Here is a 21,526-nt window from a genome sequence, read left to right as displayed (position 1 = left end):
CACTACTCCACACTGCTGCCCCTATAAATTATGATTTATAGATTGATTCTGTTTTAGCTGTAGCACAGATATGTATTATAATATCAAATCTTGATATTTCCTTTATTTTTTTCTTTATAAAGAAATATAAAACATGTATTTTAAATTCTTTTTTTTAATCGAATTTTGAGCTTTTCTAGTTTAAAGAAATTCTCAGTTTGCTCACCTTAATTTCAAGCAACTGTTACTGTTTCACTTCCTAGGGAAAACAAAAATGTGGTGTCAATTATTTCAGGTGAAATGCCTAGTAAAGTACAAACAGAACTATTTAACCTAGTAGAACACAATATATTCGATTTTTAAAGGAAAATACAAAATACGGGCAGCAGTGTGGAGTAGTGGTTAGGGCTCTGGACTCTTGACCTGTGGGTCGTGGGTTCAATCCCTGGTAGGGGACACTGCTGCTGTACCCTTGAGCAAGGTACTTTACCTAGATTGCTCCAGTAAAAACCCAACTGTATAAAAGGGTAATTGTATGTAAAAATAATGTGATATCTTGTAACAATTGTAAGTCGCCCTGGATAAGGGCGTCGGCTAAGAAATAAATAATAATAATAATAATATATGTTTGCCATAACATTAGTGCTTTCAGAACTGGACATTTGAGACTTATAGCACATTGTGGAATAGTTCTGTTAGTTGCAACCACTTCAAGGTTTTGTATTCAGGTATCTTTGTTAAAGGTTTGGCATTTGTTATTCTCTAACTTTCTGGGAAGTTTACGCCCATCACTGAAGTGCAGTTTCATGAATGTGGAACAATCTTTGTACGGGTCATTGATCTCCCTCTGGTGGCTGATTAGTGGTATGACCGATCATTTCACTTTTAAATACCACTCTGTAGGTCCAGCAGTTCAAGCCCTTCCCTGGTTAGTGTGAGGTGAGCTCATGTGATTATACTGAATGGAATGTGTTCAGTTGCATCCTCCAGGTAACACCAAAACATGTACATTAAAAAAAAGAAAAAACATATTGAAAATAGCAACGTTGAAAAAGGAAGCGATATCTATACTAAGTATACATGAGTTGAAAACTAAACCATTTGAAGAGATGTTGTATGGTCATGTAAAAATCCCAGAATACACTAGTCAAGTGTCTAGAATAAGCTAGGCGTATACATTGGGTGGCGTTTTAAAATTGAGACATTTCTGACAGTCAAAAAAAAACTGTGACAGTAAAACAGTAACTGTGCTCATTGTCGCCGCCGGTTTGTAGTACCCGCCTGAACAAAGGAAATCGTGACTTCTCATTTTCGTCATTGTTTGAAGAGGGAAGTCTGCGTTTTTTCTGATTGGACACAGTTGAACCATTTATGAACTTTCAATCTTGAAAGGAAAGAAATTTATTTTACCGTGTGCTGTAACACCAAGGAATTTCTTCTCCGAATAATTTATCGGTACACGTATTCTTTTGTGGTCAAAGACCACTGCGGTACCTGTACGGAGGAGTTTTGAGGTGAGACTCGGAGTTCACTGTCGTGTCGAGTAGGTGTTGCTGTGTCTCTACTAACCCCGGAAACCTACATACACTATACAATGGATGTACCCCAACTTACTGAAGACGAAATGGCTGAAGTAAAAAAGGAAGTAAGTACAAATAATAATAATAAAAAAAACAAAATTAATATCTGCTAGAGGGTGGATTATTAATTGTGTGGTCAAGGATAATGCCAGTATATAGCACCATACATACCCTGTAAAGTAACTGCATGCTAAATACGTGAAAGAGGGGCACTGTATGACTTGCTGGAAGTTTTTATACTACATTTAGGTAAGGAAATAAAGAAATGAAAGTAAAATAATGTTGTTTGCATTGTACAGAACCTGTATCAGTGCACTGTAACCCTAAGCCAACGTGTTCCATTGACCCCCATTCTTATCTAACGATGCCTAAATTGTATATTTTAGTACAAATTGCACAGTGAAACAGCCTTAATGTCGTCACTGTAACGTGTAAATGGTCTTTATGAAAACAGGAACTCACCAGAATGTGTTATAGCAGAAAATAAGAATTTGCATGTACAAAAAAAGGAACATCACACAACATAACACGTATTACTACTGTACCACTTACAAGCTACCACAAATGCACATCATTTCAGAACAATTCTGGAATTCAAAGTAATTGTGGCCCATTTCATACAGCATGTGTTTTAGCTCTCAAGACAGAAGGGAGATGAAGGGCATAGGGTTTGAGACCCACTTTAATCCAAACCTGTATATTCATTATTATTATTGAAAATAATTTGCTTTTACATGTACACATAATACAAAACAACTGAAGTATGCTTACCAGCCATATATAGATTGCCAGAACTTACCTTTTTCTCATGCATGTAAAAACAAGGTGATGGATTGCTGGTGACACACCCAACCATAGACTCATTCCTGACATTCAACACAATAGGCCCAGGGGGATCTGTAGACAATGTTAAGTGATATTCATTCAGCATTCATTTTCCATCTCTTCCTAGCAATTTAACCATGTTAGTCTTAGTAATCAATTGACTACTGTGCATTTATTTAACAATTTATTTATTTATTCAATTGGAAAATTAATCAACTAAAACAATAATGAGTCACATCATAGAAATGATTTAAATCTCAATATTACAAATGATTTTTAATTAAAAAAAACACAGCTTTATCTGTAAGTTTTTTATAATTTCCAAAGATTTTAAAAGTGTGTTTTTATATATATATATATATATATATATATATATATATATATATATGTGTGTGTGTGTGTATATATGTATATGTATGGTGGTTGATGCTGTATGTTTACCTTTTAACTGTTATTTTATCATTTATATACTGTATACTTAATGTATTAATGGACAGTGAAACAGTTCAACACCAACTATTGCCCACTATGTTTTATTTTTCACAAAACAAGTGCACATTTTCAGCAAGAAGCAACAAGTATGTATTTTTACCATAGGAGCCAAAGCTGTGAGACAGATGTTACTGATTCACAATCTGAAAGGTCTCCTCCTTGGATCAATGTTCATGAATATTAAAACCACAATGCTGATGGAGATGCCCTATAAATAAATACACAGTAATATCCTTGTACTGTATTTACAGTAAATGGTTATTGTTTATCAAGCTCTGTTTATTTTTATACAGCACAGTTTTATCACATTCAGTACTTTTGCAGGCTCAGCTAATGCCACAAACCGCAGCGCTTTTGTCAGCTCAAACTAATAGCAGTCCTACCATGTGCATGTTCTTTTTGTGTGTCTTGATATGTCAAGCTATTTTTACTGAAGGCATTCAGGAGTGTGCATTTTGCATGAAAGAACTTGTCTGTTTCGTGTGCAGGCTCTAGAACGATTGAGACCATATCTGTGTGATACAATCATGGCTGAAAGACATTTTGATTACCTGCGTGCCAAGAAGATCCTCACCAGAGAGGACACAGAGGAGATCAGCTGCAGAAACACAGGTAAAAAGAGGACTGGAAAGCTGCTTGACTATCTGGCGGAGAACCCAAGGGGTCTGGACACTCTGATTGAATCCATCCAGCGTGGGAGAATCCAGAATTTCATCATCACTAAGATCACTGATGAAGTACAGAAGGTCAGAAATGAAAGACTGGAAAGCATGAAAGGTACTGAAGTATTCTCCTGTCTTGAAACCTAACACTCAATGTTATAAGGTTTCATTTGAAACACAGCCTGTTGTTTGTCTGGTTCAGAGGCCCTGGTTTGCCCTAATCCTAGACTACCTACTCAAAGATTAATGCAAATCAGGGTCTGTGAAACCAGCCAATTTAAAAAAAAATCTTTTTCAAAACCGGTGTTATTCAATTCTGCATTACTAAAGCAATGAACAACATTTGGTAAGCAATAAACTGTCCAAATAACAAGAAAGCAAATGAACAATGAACTGAATGAATTCAGTGGCTTATGAGTTTAATTTAACATTTACTGAATGGCAAAAAATGTAGGCAGAAGTGTGTTTTACTGTCAGCTTTTGTTTTTCAATCAACATGATTCAGGAATATATATATATATGTTCAATTGTGTATTTTGTTTTTACATATCAGTCTACATTAATGCATTAAAGAGCAGTAGCAGTAGTAGAGGGGAACATTGAAGAAAGCTGTGACTTAAGGGACTTAGTGCAAATCTTTAAAACAGAATTGTGGGCTTAGTCTTGTTCTGTGTTCTGTTTTGCAGTCAGAGCCACCAGCTGCATGCCACCCAAGTGTATGGGTGCAACAAACAACCTCTCCGGAACATTTTCGTATGATTCCAACTATGAGAAAGGAAGAGATTCCACCTTGCTGTTCCATCCTGAAGGGGAATGGAGTCCTGGCACATCCACTGCTGTTTGCTCAATTAATTTGCAATATGGATCCATGTTGGAAAAGGGAACTACAGTAACCAGTAGCAGTGTGTCTTCCACGCTTCCAAAGCCTGGAGACCCGGGGGCCCCAGCGCTCCCTGATGAACTGCAGCCAGAGCCCGAGGGGACCTGTCGAAGCACCAGCAGTGATGCACAGTTTCAGCCACTTCGCTCGAGGTCTGTGTCATCATCACAGCCTCACTTTTCCTAGGAAGAAATGATAACCTCTTTTCTCTCTGAATTTAGGGTGGTTGTTGGGATTCTGATGTATAAATAACCTGTACAGTACCTTGAAAAACTAAGAAATCAAGCTTTGGATTACATTTGGATTACATTATGGTACCACTATCCTTTTAGGTGCTTTTAAAAAGTACCAATTTCAAAACAAACAATAACTGTAATAAAGATAACTGGTTGAAGGCATATACTGCTGTTGTTGTATAATTACACAGAGTTATCATAATTCTTTGGTACTTTTTAAATACTGCTTTTTAAGTGGCGCTATAAATGAATCCCAGTCAAGTTAATAAACATTTCCCCTTATACCTTCATAACCCGATGAATTTACCTCATCACACATTATTCTTTTTGTGGTGCAAGAACCTGTGTTATCTGACCAAAATGAATTCAAGGTCCAAGCACTAAAAAGACTACAGTATCTTGCATGATTATAAATGAAAATACCAACAACCATTGAGACAAAGGAGGACAATAAACTCATGCAATATATCACAGGAATATTTAGTCTGCCCAATACAAGTGAAAATCTGTGTCCCTGACTCTTAAAGACTGAATCACTATTCCAGATTACGATTTGGCATTTAACTGGTGCATAAAGCTGTCATATGTGTCAGATACATGTGTTCATGTGCCAAAGCAGGTTGCCAAAAGGTTCAGATAAAGAATACCACAGATGGAGTACTTTGGCAGTAGTAATTAATCTGACTTACTGCTACTTTCACTTTAGTTATTATGTCACAGCACAGTAAATTTGTATTTTATTAGGATTTCCTGTGCCATTTGGCACCCGAAGCAGAAGAATAAAAATCATAAGGGCTTAAAGGCCCTAAACATTCTTGCAAGTTTCATGTTTTGCAACCTGCACAACCTGTAAGTATTTTTAAAGTTCACTTCCTGTGCAGTAGATATGACCTATTCCTACTGCACAGGAAGTGAATGTATAGGGTTGGATCATACCAGTGTAATAGAAGGTAGTGAAATACAGAAATTATGTTGCATATCACATCAGTAAAATACAGTTACATTATTATGATTTATAGATTGATTCTGTTCTAATTGTAGCACAGATATGCATTATAATATCAAATCTTGATATTTCCTTTATGTTTTTTTTTTCTTTTCAAAGAAATAAAAACATGTATTTTCTGGTTCTTCATATCGAGGGTTAAAAAAAGCTAACTTTGGCCAATGTATAGCATTCTAAGAAATATATTTAAAATCAGACATGTAAATGTTGATTCATCATATATCTTCTAAAGCAATTATTTCTTTAATGTTTAGGTTTCTTTATATTTAAGATTTGATTGATTAAAACTAGCTTTTGCTTTTCCACTCTGCAGGAAACAGTCATTATTTGAATTGCCTTTATAGTATTTTTACTGGCTGAATAATGTATTAATTTACATTTAGGGTTAGTTTCTGGTGTTAATACACTGCGCAGTCTATATTTTATTAAAGCTATTAAAAAATGTTCAAAGCAGAGAAAAATATATTAGAAATAAAAATAAGAATTATTCTTAGTTTACAGTTAAAAATCTTCTATGTTATTTACCCATTAAGTGCTGCTAGCATACCTAACAGTGTACACTTCTGAGGTACATCACTGTGTGTAGGTTTACAGTCCATATATGAAGAGACATCCTTAAAGCATTTTTATATCTATCATTATATAATCCTACAAGAGTTCTGACATTTGCAGAAATTTGCATTGGGGTGTGAACTTGTTTGTGGATTCTGTTCACTGTCAAAAGTGAATACAGTTAAACCTCTATTTATGGTTGCCTGACGTTCAGAACTAAATGGTCAGTAACCTGTGCTTATTTTTCACTAAACCGAATGCAAGTGAACATCTATTTAACATCTTGTAAAGCTGTCTGTTCTGTGCTTGGGACATGCTTACCTGCATGTATTATAATAAATATATTATTAATTGAAGAAAATGACTTTGTGTATTTTCTTAAGAAACATCGGCACTCACTTTTAAATCAACATCATTGATATTGTTAACAAAAGTATGTTTCAGTTTCACTTCAGGTCTTATGGTCTGGTACTAAGACCACTTTTTTTTAGAGGTGATGGAATTTTATTTACCAATTTGGTAAGATAAATATTCTTATAAAATACATTTTATAAATACAGTTGTATTGCATTCGTTGTATTATATATTATTTCAGCGGTGGCCAAAGCCGCAAGCGCCTCCCATTAACAAATGGCTGACCTAGCCGTTCTGCTTTGGTAGTATGGCACCACTGTACTTGCGGAATGGGATAATCATTGCAATATTGCAAACTAAGGGAACTGGATGGGGTAAAATATGCAGTAAGCCCGTCAGAATTATTAGACAATAGACTCTGGGAAACATTCCAATATTTTGCATATGTTTAATAAAAAATAAAAATAGTGACGTGATGGTGGAATATGTCAAGAACCCCTCAATGAAAAACGCGGTCTGAACACTTTTGATCCCGCAGCCACACCGTCCAGGGGTTGGAGTTGAGGAGCTCACGTGACCTCCGCGAGTCCTGTTTGTAATGAAATCCTGGCGATGGAGTGATGTCGGTGTGAATTTATACTGGTACTACACCTATTAAATAATAAGCGAAGCAGCGTCTGCGTCTGTCTATCATTTTCAAAATGGCTGAGAAAAACCAGGACCCGCTGAGCTATTTTGCAGGTTATGGCAGCAGCTCTGAGTCAGAAAGCAGCGATTCCGAGGAGGAAAGTAAGACTTCGGTGAGAAATAAGAACAGCAATACCGCTGGAGGCGCACAAGGGAATAAACCACCTGCCGGTGGATCCGCCGCTTTACCTAAACCGGACGAACTGTTTAAATCTGTGTCCAAACCTTCCTTCTTGTACAATCCACTCAACAAGCAAATAGACTGGGAACGACACACCGTGAAAGCGCCGGAAGAAGTAAGGAATATTTATTTCGAAGTCTATCTGTCCGGCTACTTTATTTTAAATGGGCTGTATGAACTGTTGGTTTATTTATGGTGGTACGTACAGTATGTACAAGAAGAAATCATAATTCAACAAAACTTTTTGTTTTTAAGTCCAGCCAAATTGATCATTTGAGTAGACAAGTCATACGTAAATGAAGTGCTTTGTGATTATGGTAATGATTAGGGCTGGTGACGAAAGTTGCGTCCAACCAATCGGGACATGGATGCCAATGACGTATTATGTTTAAGATGATAATGATGATGATTATAGATTAATGTGAAATAATGAACTTCGTATCATAGGGTTTAATTTAGTCAATTCAAATATAATGATGAGGTTCTGCTTTGCTGTGTAGCTCAAAATAGTTATCTACTGTATTTGTATTGCAGCTTTGAAATACAAACATATACATATAAGGACTGAATTAACTTCATACCGTTTTAAAAATCATGCATAAAGGAATGTACAGATACAGTACTTGATGGACGTGGAGCATATTTGTTGTATCCACAAAAGATCAAGATTTTTGGTCTGCGGTCAGCATGACATCTTGACAAACCTTAACTAAAAAAACTCCCCCACACACATTAATTATTTTTTATTATTATTTATTTCTTAGCAGACATCTTAGCAGACTTCTCAGCATGACATCTTGACAAACCTTAACTAAAAAACCTTAACTTACAGTCGTAAACAAAAATAAATTTCAAGAATCACAGTACAAGTAATAATACGATTAGGAGCAAGATAAAAATACAATGACTTTGGTTCTCGCAAGTACAAGTATGACAAAATAACATTCAATAACAGAGCAGATAACAGTGTCAGTGATAGTTACATCAGGATATAATTAAATACAAAATACTACAGATTAAATAACACTTGACAGATTACAGTACTCTAAAGTACAGGATTAAATGCAGTAAAATAGGGGGCAGATAAGAGCAAGTAAAGTGCATTTAAGGAAGAGTGATAAGTGTCCAGAGGGGGAAAAAAAAGAGGTAAATGTGTAGTAGCCTCCAGATACCTGAATGTAATGACTTTTGCAGAGAGTACACTTGTCATTACACATTTCACTGTACACATTAAAAAAGCTAATTGCCATTCTTCTATTTAAATGAACAGCCAGCAAAGGAATTTAAAGTATGGAAGACCAATGCTGTGCCCCCACCAGAGTCATACACCACAGAACAGAAGAAAAGTGCGCCCCCAGGAATGGACATGGCAATCAAGTGGTCCAACATGTACGAGGACAATGGGGATGATGCCCCACAGCCTGCAGGGGAGCAGGCCCGGTTTCTACCTCCAGATGAAGAGCCCTCTGAATCAGGTACTGTATATGAAACAGTGCACACATACCATGCTGACATTCCTTTCTCCATTCATAAAAGTGATATAAAAAGCTTTGATAAGCACCGCTCCTAAGTGTTCATTTGAATTAGTTGAACACGGTTTCAGACAGTGATAATGAAATGATACACAGTATAACACGACAGGGTGTATGTCGTTGTGAGATAGCAGCGCACCTTGGGTGTGTTAATGTCCCACAACAACACATACCCTGAAGTGCCATGATGTGGTTATATAATGACTATGAGGTCATTTGAAATGACAAAAAAGTAAAACAAACAAAAATTGGTTTTAAGGGAGCATGACATTGCATAGCCCAGTGGTTGTCAAACCTTTTGGACTCTTGTCTGTGGTACTTGATGCCTCGCTCTACCCACCAGTCAGATGCACAGTGCCATCTAGAAACTTCGACATACCAGGAGGTGTCAGCAGTAAGATTTGCTTTAAGTTAATATATATGGTTAAGATATGAATAGGAGGATGATCCTTTCCATGTATAATTATAGTGCTGTCTTCAGCAGCTGTACTGTACATAAACACACATGTATTTTGCTATCGTTGTTGTTTTGTTTGTTTAAGATGATGATGACAAAGATGAGCCTTCGTCTGCTAAGAAGCGGAAAGTGGAAACCTTTCAGCAGAAGGAGAAAAGAAAACGTGAAGCAGGACAAGCCAGCACAGAGCAGAGCTTTGTAGAGGAGGAGAAAAGGGTTCTCAGACAAAATTTTAATTCTTAGCGCTTGGAGACCAACAGGACTTTAGCCTGAGAGCGTGGGCACGTGTTGACCTGCCTGTGAGGCTAACTGCAGGCTTACATTTAATTTTGTAAGTGTTCTTACAGTACGTAGATGAGAAACATACAAGGACTGCATGCTGTATTTGCACACATTGTTACAAGAGAAGCCTTTTTACTATACGCACCTTTATGTTGTAAAAAATAACTTTTTTTTTTTTTTTTTTTTTAAATAGAGGAGAAGTTTAATGTAATATTGTTGATTACTGCACGATTGACCATGAAACAGGCACAACAAATACTTTGGGGTTTTGTATCAAGAAGTAGAACTTGGTTCCTTTCAACTACTTCCAACTTAAAGGAGCTAACACAATAATTCCAGTAAATCTTACCTGATATGAACAATCCCTTCCTTGGTCTCACATTTCACTATTATAATACCTATTAAATTTAATTTTTTCGTAGCCATTAACGAACAATAATTTGCTTACTGCTTTTGTACATTTCTGTGGTGTGGCGGATGCAGACATTCAAAAACATAAGACATACTGTAGGTAATTGGTTATATATAGGTGCCTTTCACGTAGGAAAATGTGAAGCCTATCAAGTGATGGAAATTCACACTTGTGAAATTCATAATAGAGTGTAAGAAGTCATGAATTCATTGTGTTGTACAGCAAGCTGTCTCTGCAGTGTTTCCACCCCCAACATTGTACTGTATACTGCATCTATATGAGTTTTTCTGAATCTTGTAGCACAGAATACTGATGTACTGTAACATTAGAGGATTTGGTTTCACTTTCAGAGGTTGTATTTGTATTCTGCTGGGGCTCTCTGTGTTTTTTCCAGTTCAGACATGGTCATTGTTTCCTTCTTTTTATATGCATTACATTGTTGATTAATCAGTTGTATTTCAGATCCCATCACTAAATAACACATTTTATAACACAAGTGTTTTGGAATTCCCCGTCACATTTAATCAGATTCCATGGCTGATGCCAAGTTTGCTCTTAATAAAAAATAAACTAAAAAAATAAAACTAGCGAAAACAAGGCAATACAATTATGTAACTGTTCCCACCTGTATCTAAGTTGCTTTTTGTGAGGTCAGGAATAATTGGGTATACGTTTTGTATAGTTTTGAGTCAGTGTTGTACTTTTGATAAGCAAAGCAAATTCTATGTATCTATAGTTCAGCTACCACAGACAGGGCTGTCCTCTGACTGATCCACAAATTGGTCAGATGTTTTTATTTTCCCAATGGTGACAGGTAGCACATTTACCTTGTAATTTATTTACAAACCAGTGATTCCAGGATTTCACATTATATATAATATAATATCATACCCCAGAAGCCAGAATGACACCTTGATATGTTTGCACTCCCTTGTGACTGTCTGGCTGTGGGGTGAGATGATTTATATAATTGTTTTTTCTTTACAGTACTAAAAACATGCAGTACATGTATAGTGTTTCTCTCTAAGTGCAAGTAGCTGAAGTGTTTTTATCTGATATAGTCATTAGGTTTCTGTGTCGTGAACAGCAGTACAACACCATGGTTATTTGGCTGTCCTTGCATTCTTTCTCTGAATGCTTAGCAGTATCTGCTAAGTAATAGTAAGGCTGAATCTCCCTCAAGATGTGGTGATCTTATTGGAACAGGTAAGAAGAATCCAGTCTTTCCTGGGGTATCATCACTGTGTAAATACACCATTTGCAGCCAAAACTTGGCTGTGCAGCATGTTTCCAAAGGAATAAATTCATTTTTGAAAAATGCCTGTTATGTTACCTATAGTGCAAGAAGAAAAATCTGCTTGAGTTGTAGCTTAACATGGAGTTATACTAATTCAATGTTGCATTTCCTTCATGTAATATTGCATGCATTGTTTTAGTACATAGTTCATCGGCTTTAGCTGTAACATTGCTTATCAGACTTGCCTTGAATACAAAGTTCCAAATGCTTAAATGTTACCACTGACTTATGACTCAATAAACCATGTTAAAAAAAATATTGTCAGTTCTTAATTACTTTAGTCAGCCGTGTATTCTTTTTTTATATTTTATTTTTGCTTAATATTAGAAAATAATGATAGTGTAGACTGCAGTATTACATCACAATGGAGCTCATGTATTAGGGCTTTAGGTTAACAGCAGGTATATTTTTTAAAGCACTAGCTGTATTTATAATAAATTCCACTAGGTGATGCTAGAGATCCTTTTGCAGACCACTGCAATGGTACATAAAGCACAGTGACAAGTTGTGCTGTGTGTCTTCCTATTTAAATGGTCATCAAGGATTAGTAACACATTTTTCACATGTTTCCCTCTCCTGAATTTATAATCAAAATGTAATGTTCATGAAGCAATGCTCTGTTTGCTTAGGGCACTGCTGATCTTCTATCAGAGATTCATCTAACTTTATATGTTATATTTACTGTGTCTGTGAACTGGGGGGAGTATTGTAAAGTTAGAAGTTTTTGCTGATAAAGCTACAGATCCCCATGGTTCAGAGAGCCCAAGGGTGTGTAAAGTGTGTTTAAAATGTATCCTTGCAAGGGTGAAATGTATATATGTTTTAAACAAGTTCTATACATTTAGACTAGGACTGTACAGGTATTGTCAACCATCTGTATTTCTGTATACAAACAGACTGTAACTAATCCTGCATGGCCGCTGTAATCCTTAACTAACAACAATTAAACTGGGTTTAGCACATGCAAAATCAAAAAGGGCAGGGTGACATTTGTAGTAATGATGCTGGAGGAATGTGGAGAATCCCATGGGTTTCAATCTCACTGAAAGATCAAGTCATGGAGGCAATCACAACCTACCACATTTTGCCAAAGCCAAAACCCCATTACAAACACATACTTATTGTAGTTCGGCAAACCCAATAGACTTTTTGCTTTTGGGGGAAAAATAACCTTCTTTTCTGGTAGGTTATGGATGAGTAATATAAAGCTTGGAAGTGTGAATGTTCTCTAAAAACAAACGCTTTCAAGTTATTTATGCCAATTGTTCGCTTTTGTTATTGTCCTTAGGGACAATAACAAAAAAACAAATGCAATTTGGGAAATAACCGCGGTTGCCTAGGCTATTTCCTAATATAAACTTTTATATTTTAAATCATAGGCCAAAAGACAGTGTTTCATGTTGCATGTGCTACTGCAAAACTACATTGTGTACATGCAGCTGTCGACTGTAGAAGGATGCAAGTAGAATCTTGTAGAACCAGGCATACTGCTTTGTAGAATTAGCACTTTGTATCCCCAGCTCTATACTGAGCAGTACAGTCTGTCAAAGCCAGTTCAAGGGGTTGCTTTGTACCTGATCCAAAACATAACATGTCTGAATGCTCTTTATTGTTGTTCTGTAAATCAAACTAAATGCAGCTGTGGGTGATTGGTTTGATTGCTGGGTCTTTTTTTAAAGCTTGTATGACAGGACACTTTAGATTTTTGTAAATTATACTGTGATCATCTACATTTTGCTAACATTTAATTTCTTACCTGTTTAATATCATATTGTGATGAAAGATACACAAGTGATCACCACTGGTGTAAATAACTAAAAGTATGTAAAGAATATATTCTGTGGAGAACAAAAAGTCTGCGAACAGCAGGCTATACTATGTAAGCATGTGGAAAAAGAAACACCACCAATGAATTATTCTTTCAGAAAACAAATTGGTGCACTGGAGCCCCAAAAGCCTTTTTTTTTTTTAAGTTTCAGACTGAGTTTTGTCATCCTTATTGCAGTATGAATTGGATTATTGTTGAGTAGGAACGGAAGCCAGATCTCGTATTCCCACACGCTGCCAACCCGCCATATCTGTGCTTATTGAGCAGTATTGACAGGCAGGACTTGACGGAAGGCTTCAGGGTCTCTTGGCTGGAAAGATGCAAAGGATTAATTGAAAAAACTAGAAGGAACTTTATGACTTCATCCTGTATTAAGTAATAATGTTAGATTAAGACTTTTGTTGGCACTTTATTTTACACAACACAAGTCGTTGGGCATGTTTACAAAGTTATTAAAGACCATCAGGGTTTTTTTTTTTTTTTTAAAGAAAGTACTGCAAGTTGAAAGCTAATAATATAATGCCACAAACCCTTTCCAATAGAACCTATTGGCTTTGCAGCGGCCGTAAAATAATTCTGTGTGAATTAGAAACAACGTATTTGAAGTCCTATATCATATGCAATTGTAGTGATTGTGCCTGGAGCAGTCCAGGCTGGTTCCTGAGTCATATACAGCAAGGCTCTGTAGAGAGGCTGGGAAACCTGTAGTTTTCAGAAGAAGCCAGATAGAATGCAAACAACAAATGATGTTGTGCATGCATGCGTGCGTGCGTGCGTGTTAACATGAAATCAATCAATATATTCATATACCCCAAAAAAACACAAATTAGTTAAAGCAGTATAACAACTTCAAAGTACCAGTAGTTCTTTATCTTTGAAAATATTTCTTCATACTGTAAATGTAACCTTATCACAAAAGCAGATCTCTAAATTGAGAACTGTGTTTTATAGTTTAGGAAATAATGTGTCAAGCTGTTTGGGGTTTTGTTATCTGTCAAAACAGGTACTACAGTAAGTCTATACAACAGGTGAGTGTTGTTTTTCTTTTATCTATAGTGCTATCAAATAATAAGCAAAGATCATTGCACGTCCTGAAATAGTTACGTTCAGACTCGTAGTAACTGTGTAGCGATAATGAGAGGATTCCTTTGCTATCTCTCATCAGACTAACAGATGAAATACAGGTAAATATGCATTTGATAAAATTCTTGTATATGCCGAATCTGCCTGGCCTCGTCCAAATTGCATTCCACCAGTATAAAGGCGGTGATCTTATCTTTATTTATAAATCTAAGTTTTTGTTCTGCCTTTTACACTTCCCAAATATTACTGTATACAATTAGATCTGCTGGTGTATTTATCACTGGCAGGTATCTGTTAAGACGAGGGCATGCCCATCCTTGCTTCCCAAAAGTCTTCAATAGAAATGCATTGGTTTAGAAGTTTTCATTTCTTAATCTACTACTCTATTTGTTCTCAAATCCAGCTTCCCCTCCTGCTTTGTTTCTTTTTTTTTCCGTCTCTGGTCCAATGTGGCTAACATAACAAGTAAAGAAACCAAGTAAACACCAATGTATTTTATGAAACAAGTGGGGAGGGGGAGGAAAGACCAAGTACCTTCAAATGTTATTTTAATATATTTTGTACAATACCTCATTATTTGATGGTGTTTGTAATCATTCTGACTGGCCCTGGTTCTATAGCTGCACTATTTAATCATTATCACTGTGGCAGGGTGAAAGCCCTGCAGATGTAAATAGTGTGTGGAGGAATGTAAGGTTGGCAGGGATGGGGTTAAATTTATCCCTATCAACATACAGGTGTGGCCATTCCCCAGTTAGGTAATTGAGTGCTAATTGGGGAATGGGTACCTGTATAAAAGGGGAGAAATTGTTCGTTTGTGGAGAAGGAGTTAGGTGAGTGGAATTGTAAAGGCCTGGTCACACGGGCGACTTTTGTCGACGGCAACAAGACGAACACATTTGTTGCCTGGGTGTTGCCTTGCAGTTTGCGGTGGTCACACGAGAGACAAGCATGCGGTCGACAAGCTGGCAACACACAGGCAACAACGTAATGCAACCCAATCATAATGCATGTTTTTGTCACGAGACCTATGATGCAAATGAAGATTTCGATATAAAACTATTAATTACACCAAACCCGTAGTTCCTTCTTAATTAGATAAAAAGGTGTTCATTAGTAGAATCATTTAGTCAGTAGGCCTACATATTTAATATGCCAAACATTGTTCTTATTGTATGACTTATATTGTAACACTTGAATGTATTTGTATTTGCTTGCGATTGTAAGTCGCCCTGGATAAGGGCGTCTGCTAAGAAATAAATAATAATAATAATAATAATAATAAATATATCGATATTCATTATCCTAAACAATGTTTTTAATTCTGTACTTTTAATTCTAGTAATGGTACTACATTCATCCGACTTTGTAGTATACTGTAGTCTAAACCAAGCTTCTAAACCAAGCAATGATACTTGCAATCTTAGCAGTGTCTCACGAAGATCATTTCAACCGATACAGTATTTTGATAATGGGTTTGAAGGAAACTCAACGACGCCTAGAAGTTTCAATATCTCAATTAAAATCTGCAGCACGATAGTTTACTTTTTCTCAAAGTAGTTATTTTTAAGTTATTTACAGTATTTTTTTTAGGTAAGTGAATAAATATTTTTTTGTACAAACTCCACGTTAATACTCATTCATCGGAAGCTTACTTAACATCAAATAACATACGTTTTTAGCATAAACTACATTTTAATGGTTTTGCTATTTTATTTGTCCCGTGCCAAAATAAACCACTCACCTCTACTCTTAACTAATAGCCTGTATCTGGTAAATATATTTGTATTTTAAGCAATATAACCGATCATTCTCTAATTGTGTTTACCACCAGCTGAAGAAAGTACTTTATTTATTTTACACAATACCATTTTTATAACAAACTGCTGCACCACGTTGTTTTGAGCAAATTATAGATCTTAATAATAGAATAACTCATACTGTGGTATATATTGTGCAACTTTAGGGTTCTTTTAAAGTTTTTAAAAGTCTTTAAAAAAAATACATAAAATTGCTATGCCTTTTTTCAGCTTTTTTGTGTAGTAAAATATGAAATGCGAAAGTTCAAATCATTGTGTGAAAGGAAGTGTTTGACAGCGCCTGGATACACAATCATTACACAACAGAAGCACATCGGTGGTGGGAATGCAAAGGGTCTTGTGCAGGGCTAGTTGTTTTAATATACATATATATATATATATATATATATATATATATATATATATATATATATATATATATATAAAAGTTCCCCCTTCATCAGGGCCCCCCTTCAGGGCATTGGGCCCAGGGGAAATTTCCCCGTCCTCCCCTACCTCTTGGTGTGCCTGATTGGGGGTTAATGTAGGAATGACAGACATACTGCATAAATTAATTTGAAATAAAACATTTTAAAATATGCTACACGTGTATTTTATTATTGTAAGATAAATGTATTCTGTCTGACATTATGGTCTATCCTTATTATCATGTGACACTACAATCAAATTTGATTGACTGGTATTGAAAGCGTTGCCCTCCTGTTGCCTGAAAAATATAACGTCGTCCAAAGTGTGTCGGTGTGTTGCTGGGGTGTTGACCAGAGTGGTCACAGGATGCGACAAGCCGACAGCACCGGTCACCCCGTTGTTGCCGTCGACAAAAGTTGCCCGTGTGACGTGGCCTTTACTGTAGCTGTGTTGTGTTAGTGGATAGTGAAGGCGAATGGGCAGTATACATTGCATTGTTTGTGTAAACCTTTTGTTGTGGCCCTCGTGTCTTTTTGTTTGTGTTTGCTTATTAAACGTGCGCAATTGTGCTTGAACTGCAGCGTACGGCCATATTAAGGGAAACGCGAAACATATATTCAAATTACAATTGAAGCTACGTTCTCTTTAATAGTGGATGGTTTGCAGTTTGCTGACTGTTTCTAAATGTTTTTCAAGACTTCCTGAAACTACGCGCTGTACTGTTCCATTATCTTCCATCCCAGCTGGCTGCCTATCCTTTCAGACTGTATCTCAGACTTTAGGAGTAATAAAAGAATAGGGGCGAGCGTGCACAGCCGAAAGACAAGAGATCTTGATTGTTTTGTCAGTGACTTTCAGTAGCAGACTGGTACTTACTGGGATACAAACAAAGATACACAGCCGTGTTTACCTTTTAATGGTTGCCAAGTATTCCGGGGGAAAGTGCTGCCGGTATGGGTTGTTTGGAATGCTTCGAAGCAGCTGAGGGGCTCCGCAATGGGGACTTCGCTAGCACTCACACGCGATCGATGGGCTCTCTTTGCTTATGACAGATGTTCTCTTGAGCAGTAAGCCACACTGCATACAATGCAAAACAGATGTTATGAAATGCTGTTTTCCGGTGTCCATTGAGATTGTTCGAAACTGTATTCAGTTTAAAAGCCGTTCTTGTTTGCTAACTGTTAACAACTAGCCGATTAACACGTTTGTTTTTTAAGGTCTAGTTGGCAGTCAATTATTTATAATAAGAAATACCCATTACAATAAAATGTGTAATACAACAACAAACAACCAGTAAAACATGGTAACACTTTATACATTTATAAACATGGTATCAACTTTAGAATTATTTTATTTCTAATTATTTCTAATAAGATAAATAACGACTTAACAAATACAGTTTGTGACAGTATTGTTTTTTTTGTTACAAAAGTAATCTTACAGATAATATATATATATATATATATATATATATATTAAAGGAAAAAGGAGACTGTCAAAACTTTCTTCAGGGAAAACAAACTGCAGTAGAGACTAGTATAGCTTTGTATATGCAGCTTAACCCTGGACTGCAGCTATTCCAACTGGGGTTTGTCAGTTCTTAGAGGTTAAATGTCAGCTCCCAGTAGTTGGAGGGAGTCCTTCCTTTAATAAGAGGCACTGCTGGGTGTTGGTGTCTCTAATATGCCTCACTAGCCCTTCTGGGTCAATACCAGCTCAGTGTTAGGGAGCAGTGTGCAAACCAAGGTCCTCCCGTGTAGACATTAAATATTCCATTACACTCTTTAAAGTCACCTCTGTTCCCTTATCAAGCCAGTTTTAACCAGACACCCACAAGCAAAAGATGTTGCGAAGCTACTAGTCTCTGGAGCGCAGTGTTCAGCCTGACCAGTAGAGGTGACTGTGAGGCCGGCGATCGAACCCAGGATGATTTTCTTACCAAGAACTTTTTCCAGTTCTTCTTGTTTATATTGTAGACTAGGATAAGCTCTGCTGGTCCATATTAAAAGAGAAGTACAACAATGGTTTAGCTTTTATTTGGATCTGTTGGATATATATATTTCTTGTATCTCCTGTTCATACTAACTTCTAAATATATGTGTATTTCAATAATACAGGAATCAGTCATTACGTTTTATCCTTGCTAGAAAACGTTGTGGGTTAACGATGAATTGTGTATTTATCTAAACATTTCAACACAAGGGCAAGTCACAGAGATGTTAACATCCCATTCGGATAAGATTGTACACCGGAATATCAAACAGCCATAAAAACAGATTTCAAATAGAACTGTGCTGTTATTGCTGGGATATTTGGCCCTGTGTAAAATCCCAGCAGTACGTATGTACTGCTTTCTAACTGGATATCTTGTCTGTATCTACAGTGAAACCCCAATACAGGTTGTCATCAATTAGATGCCTTGATAACACATTGCAATAACCAGGCAACATTCATTTTGTATTATTTAATATTACTATAACCCTTTCCTTGATTGGAACCTTCCTTGGTTGTTATTGAAACTCAAACACTAGCTGAGCTGACTGTAGCCTGCATAACGTTCTCACACTAATGTAAACAATCAATACAAAGATCTACAATTGGAACTGCACATCTCCACAGTGTTAAAACAATCTGTTAAATTATGTAAAAATGTTTACGAATTTGTACATTTTATTAGTATTTCAAGCATACCTACTTGAATGTCATTGAACAGAATTATAATTCCATGCAACATTCTTGCTGTACTTTGTTTTTATGGAAGAAGATCTCATTGACAGGTGATAAGTAAAAGTATCTCATTGCCTGTTTGTTTTATTTTGTATCTGTTATTTTGAAGAACGTGTTTATACAAATTAGCAGGTGATTCTAAAGAGAGATGCCTGTTTGGTTTAAACAACACAGTATACCGTGGCAGCAGGAGGGGAAAAACATGTTTTTTGGCCACTGCATTTTTGAAAGTGATCCAGTCTCTTAATTTATGACCACAGAGAAGCAGCATGTCATAGGCATAAATTCTTCTCCTGGCAGTATTGAAAAAGGGAAGAGCCATTAACTTGTGAGATTCAATACACAATGGGATTGTTCATGAGGCAAATGCAAACAGCTGCACTGTTACCCGCGCACACTGAGCAGGGAGAGCTGTTTGAACAGGAGCCAGCGAAACAGATGTGATTCCTTCAGCATCACAAAGAGGAAACACATGGCAAGTGGGATGCAAAAAAAAAAGTTCTCTTTTCATCAGGGGTTTGGAGAACTTGGGGGACAGAATGATAAAACATGCTTACTGCAACAGCGATGGGGCATGAAACCCTCAATGCTCCCAGGTTTCAGGAGTTTTGCCATTTTTGGTGTGGTACAATATTGTTTATTTTTTTTAAGTGATTTATGTCCAACCTTCTATTTTTTTGTATTGATCACAGACCTTACAAAAGTTTACCACAGTCATTGTGTAGTTCTCTCCTGTGTTTCCTATAGTTTGCCATGGTTTGCCATGTTTATTAATATGCTTTGCTATTCCGCTTACCTATGCTTTACTTTATTTTCACTATGCTTACACTATGGTAAACCAATTGAGTAGCCTGTTTCCAATCGACCTCCCTGCTTCTTCAAAACGTACACATTAGTAAGGTTGATTCACAAGTAATAGGTAAAATACAGGCATTAAAGGTAATCTTATTTTTTATTCCCCAAATATTTTGGCTTTAAAGGATTTTACCATACTAAATCACTTTGCATGGCAATGTTGCAGTTTACTTTTTGAATGTTTATGATCTGCATTCATGGTGCTTTTCTATGGTTAATCGTGTTTTTTACGATGCATTATCACTGATTATCATGCTTGATTGTGCTCTGTCATGCTAAATGCTGATGAATGTGATCACAACAGCTAATTCAATGCTTTCACTTTATGCAAAGTCAAAGTGGACACTGAAATAATCTACAGCAGTGGTTCTCAGTCCTGGTCCTGGGGGACCACTGCCCTGCTGGTTTTTGTTCCAACTGAGCTCACAATTACTTAATTGAACCCTCAATTGAAATAATAATTTGACTTTTTCAATTGTGTAGCTTATAAGAAATTGGAGATTTCAAGTTCCTTATACAATTTTATACTTAACTTGAAATCTCCATCTGTTTAAAATAATTTAAGAGCTCAGATTAGGCAAATTATTAGTTCACTTAGGGTTCAATTAAGTAATTAGGAGCTCAGTTGGAACAAATACCAGCAGGGCAGTGATCCCCCAGGACCAGGATTGAGAACCACTGCCCTACAGTACACTTGAATGTACCTCATAGAATAGGTAGCCCCCTAAGTGGACTGCTATCTGAGTTTCCACAGGGAGACACCAGTGCTTGCTGTAGTTATATTATAAAAAGTTAAAAACTGTGTTTAGGAAGGAATTTCCCCTTTTTCTGTAACTACACTGCTAGAAAACCCCTCAGTCTGTGGTAGAAAGGGTTGTGATCATGCTGTGGCAGCAAGTAGCACAGCTCCAGCAGTCTTCTGGGAATGTACCGCTGTTTGTTAGCTGTGTGTAGACCAAACAGTGTGCGTGAGGCTATATGCTTTTCTTTTTTTTTTTCTTTCAAGGCCTGCAGGCTTTGACCTGTAAATAGATGCCCAGACAACGACTGATCTGCCACCCAGGCACGCAAAGGCGTCAAGTCTAAATGTGTCCAAAGTAATAACAGATGCTTCTCTCAACAGCTCCTATGATAATCCATGTTATCAACTACTCTTTGTGAATCTGAACAAATACAAACCACTGAAGAATAATGTTTAAAGGAAGTGTAACATAGATTTACTAGTTGGGCAAGAGAAAGAGATGAATAGTGGGAGGTTGATGTATAAATGAAATAGTGTGATGGATATATTAACTGTTCTGTACACTACGAACTGTAAATATTTTGAGTACTTTCCATGGTGGCACCTTTTATCTCAACACACCCTCTTATCAGATGAACATGTTCTCTAT

The 21,526-nt window shown here is 36.6% G+C and overlaps 2 protein-coding genes across 2 annotated transcripts; both read left to right on the top strand.

The window, feature by feature from the left end:
- Window positions 1–882: 882 nt before the first annotated feature.
- Window positions 883–6,567, top strand: LOC117404703 (B-cell lymphoma/leukemia 10-like). The gene is made up of 3 exons (XM_034007619.3): window positions 883–1,624; window positions 3,365–3,653; window positions 4,225–6,567. Exons 1-3 carry the CDS (start codon window positions 1,574–1,576, stop codon window positions 4,602–4,604), a joined length of 720 nt encoding a protein of 239 aa, XP_033863510.2. The 5' UTR covers window positions 883–1,573; the 3' UTR covers window positions 4,605–6,567.
- A 395-nt stretch (window positions 6,568–6,962) lies between these two features.
- On the top strand, window positions 6,963–11,087 carry c10h1orf52 (chromosome 10 C1orf52 homolog). Its single transcript, XM_034005608.3, has 3 exons — window positions 6,963–7,549; window positions 8,705–8,909; window positions 9,509–11,087. Exons 1-3 carry the CDS (start codon window positions 7,268–7,270, stop codon window positions 9,664–9,666), a joined length of 645 nt encoding a protein of 214 aa, XP_033861499.1. The 5' UTR covers window positions 6,963–7,267; the 3' UTR covers window positions 9,667–11,087.
- Window positions 11,088–21,526: the final 10,439 nt, after the last annotated feature.

The sequence above is a fragment of the Acipenser ruthenus genome, chromosome 10 (genome assembly GCF_902713425.1).
Source record: "Acipenser ruthenus chromosome 10, fAciRut3.2 maternal haplotype, whole genome shotgun sequence".
NCBI classification, from domain to species: domain Eukaryota; kingdom Metazoa; phylum Chordata; class Actinopteri; order Acipenseriformes; family Acipenseridae; genus Acipenser; species Acipenser ruthenus.
The sequence above is the reverse complement of the archived record's forward strand: the minus strand, read 5'-3'. Positions and strand labels throughout refer to the sequence as shown.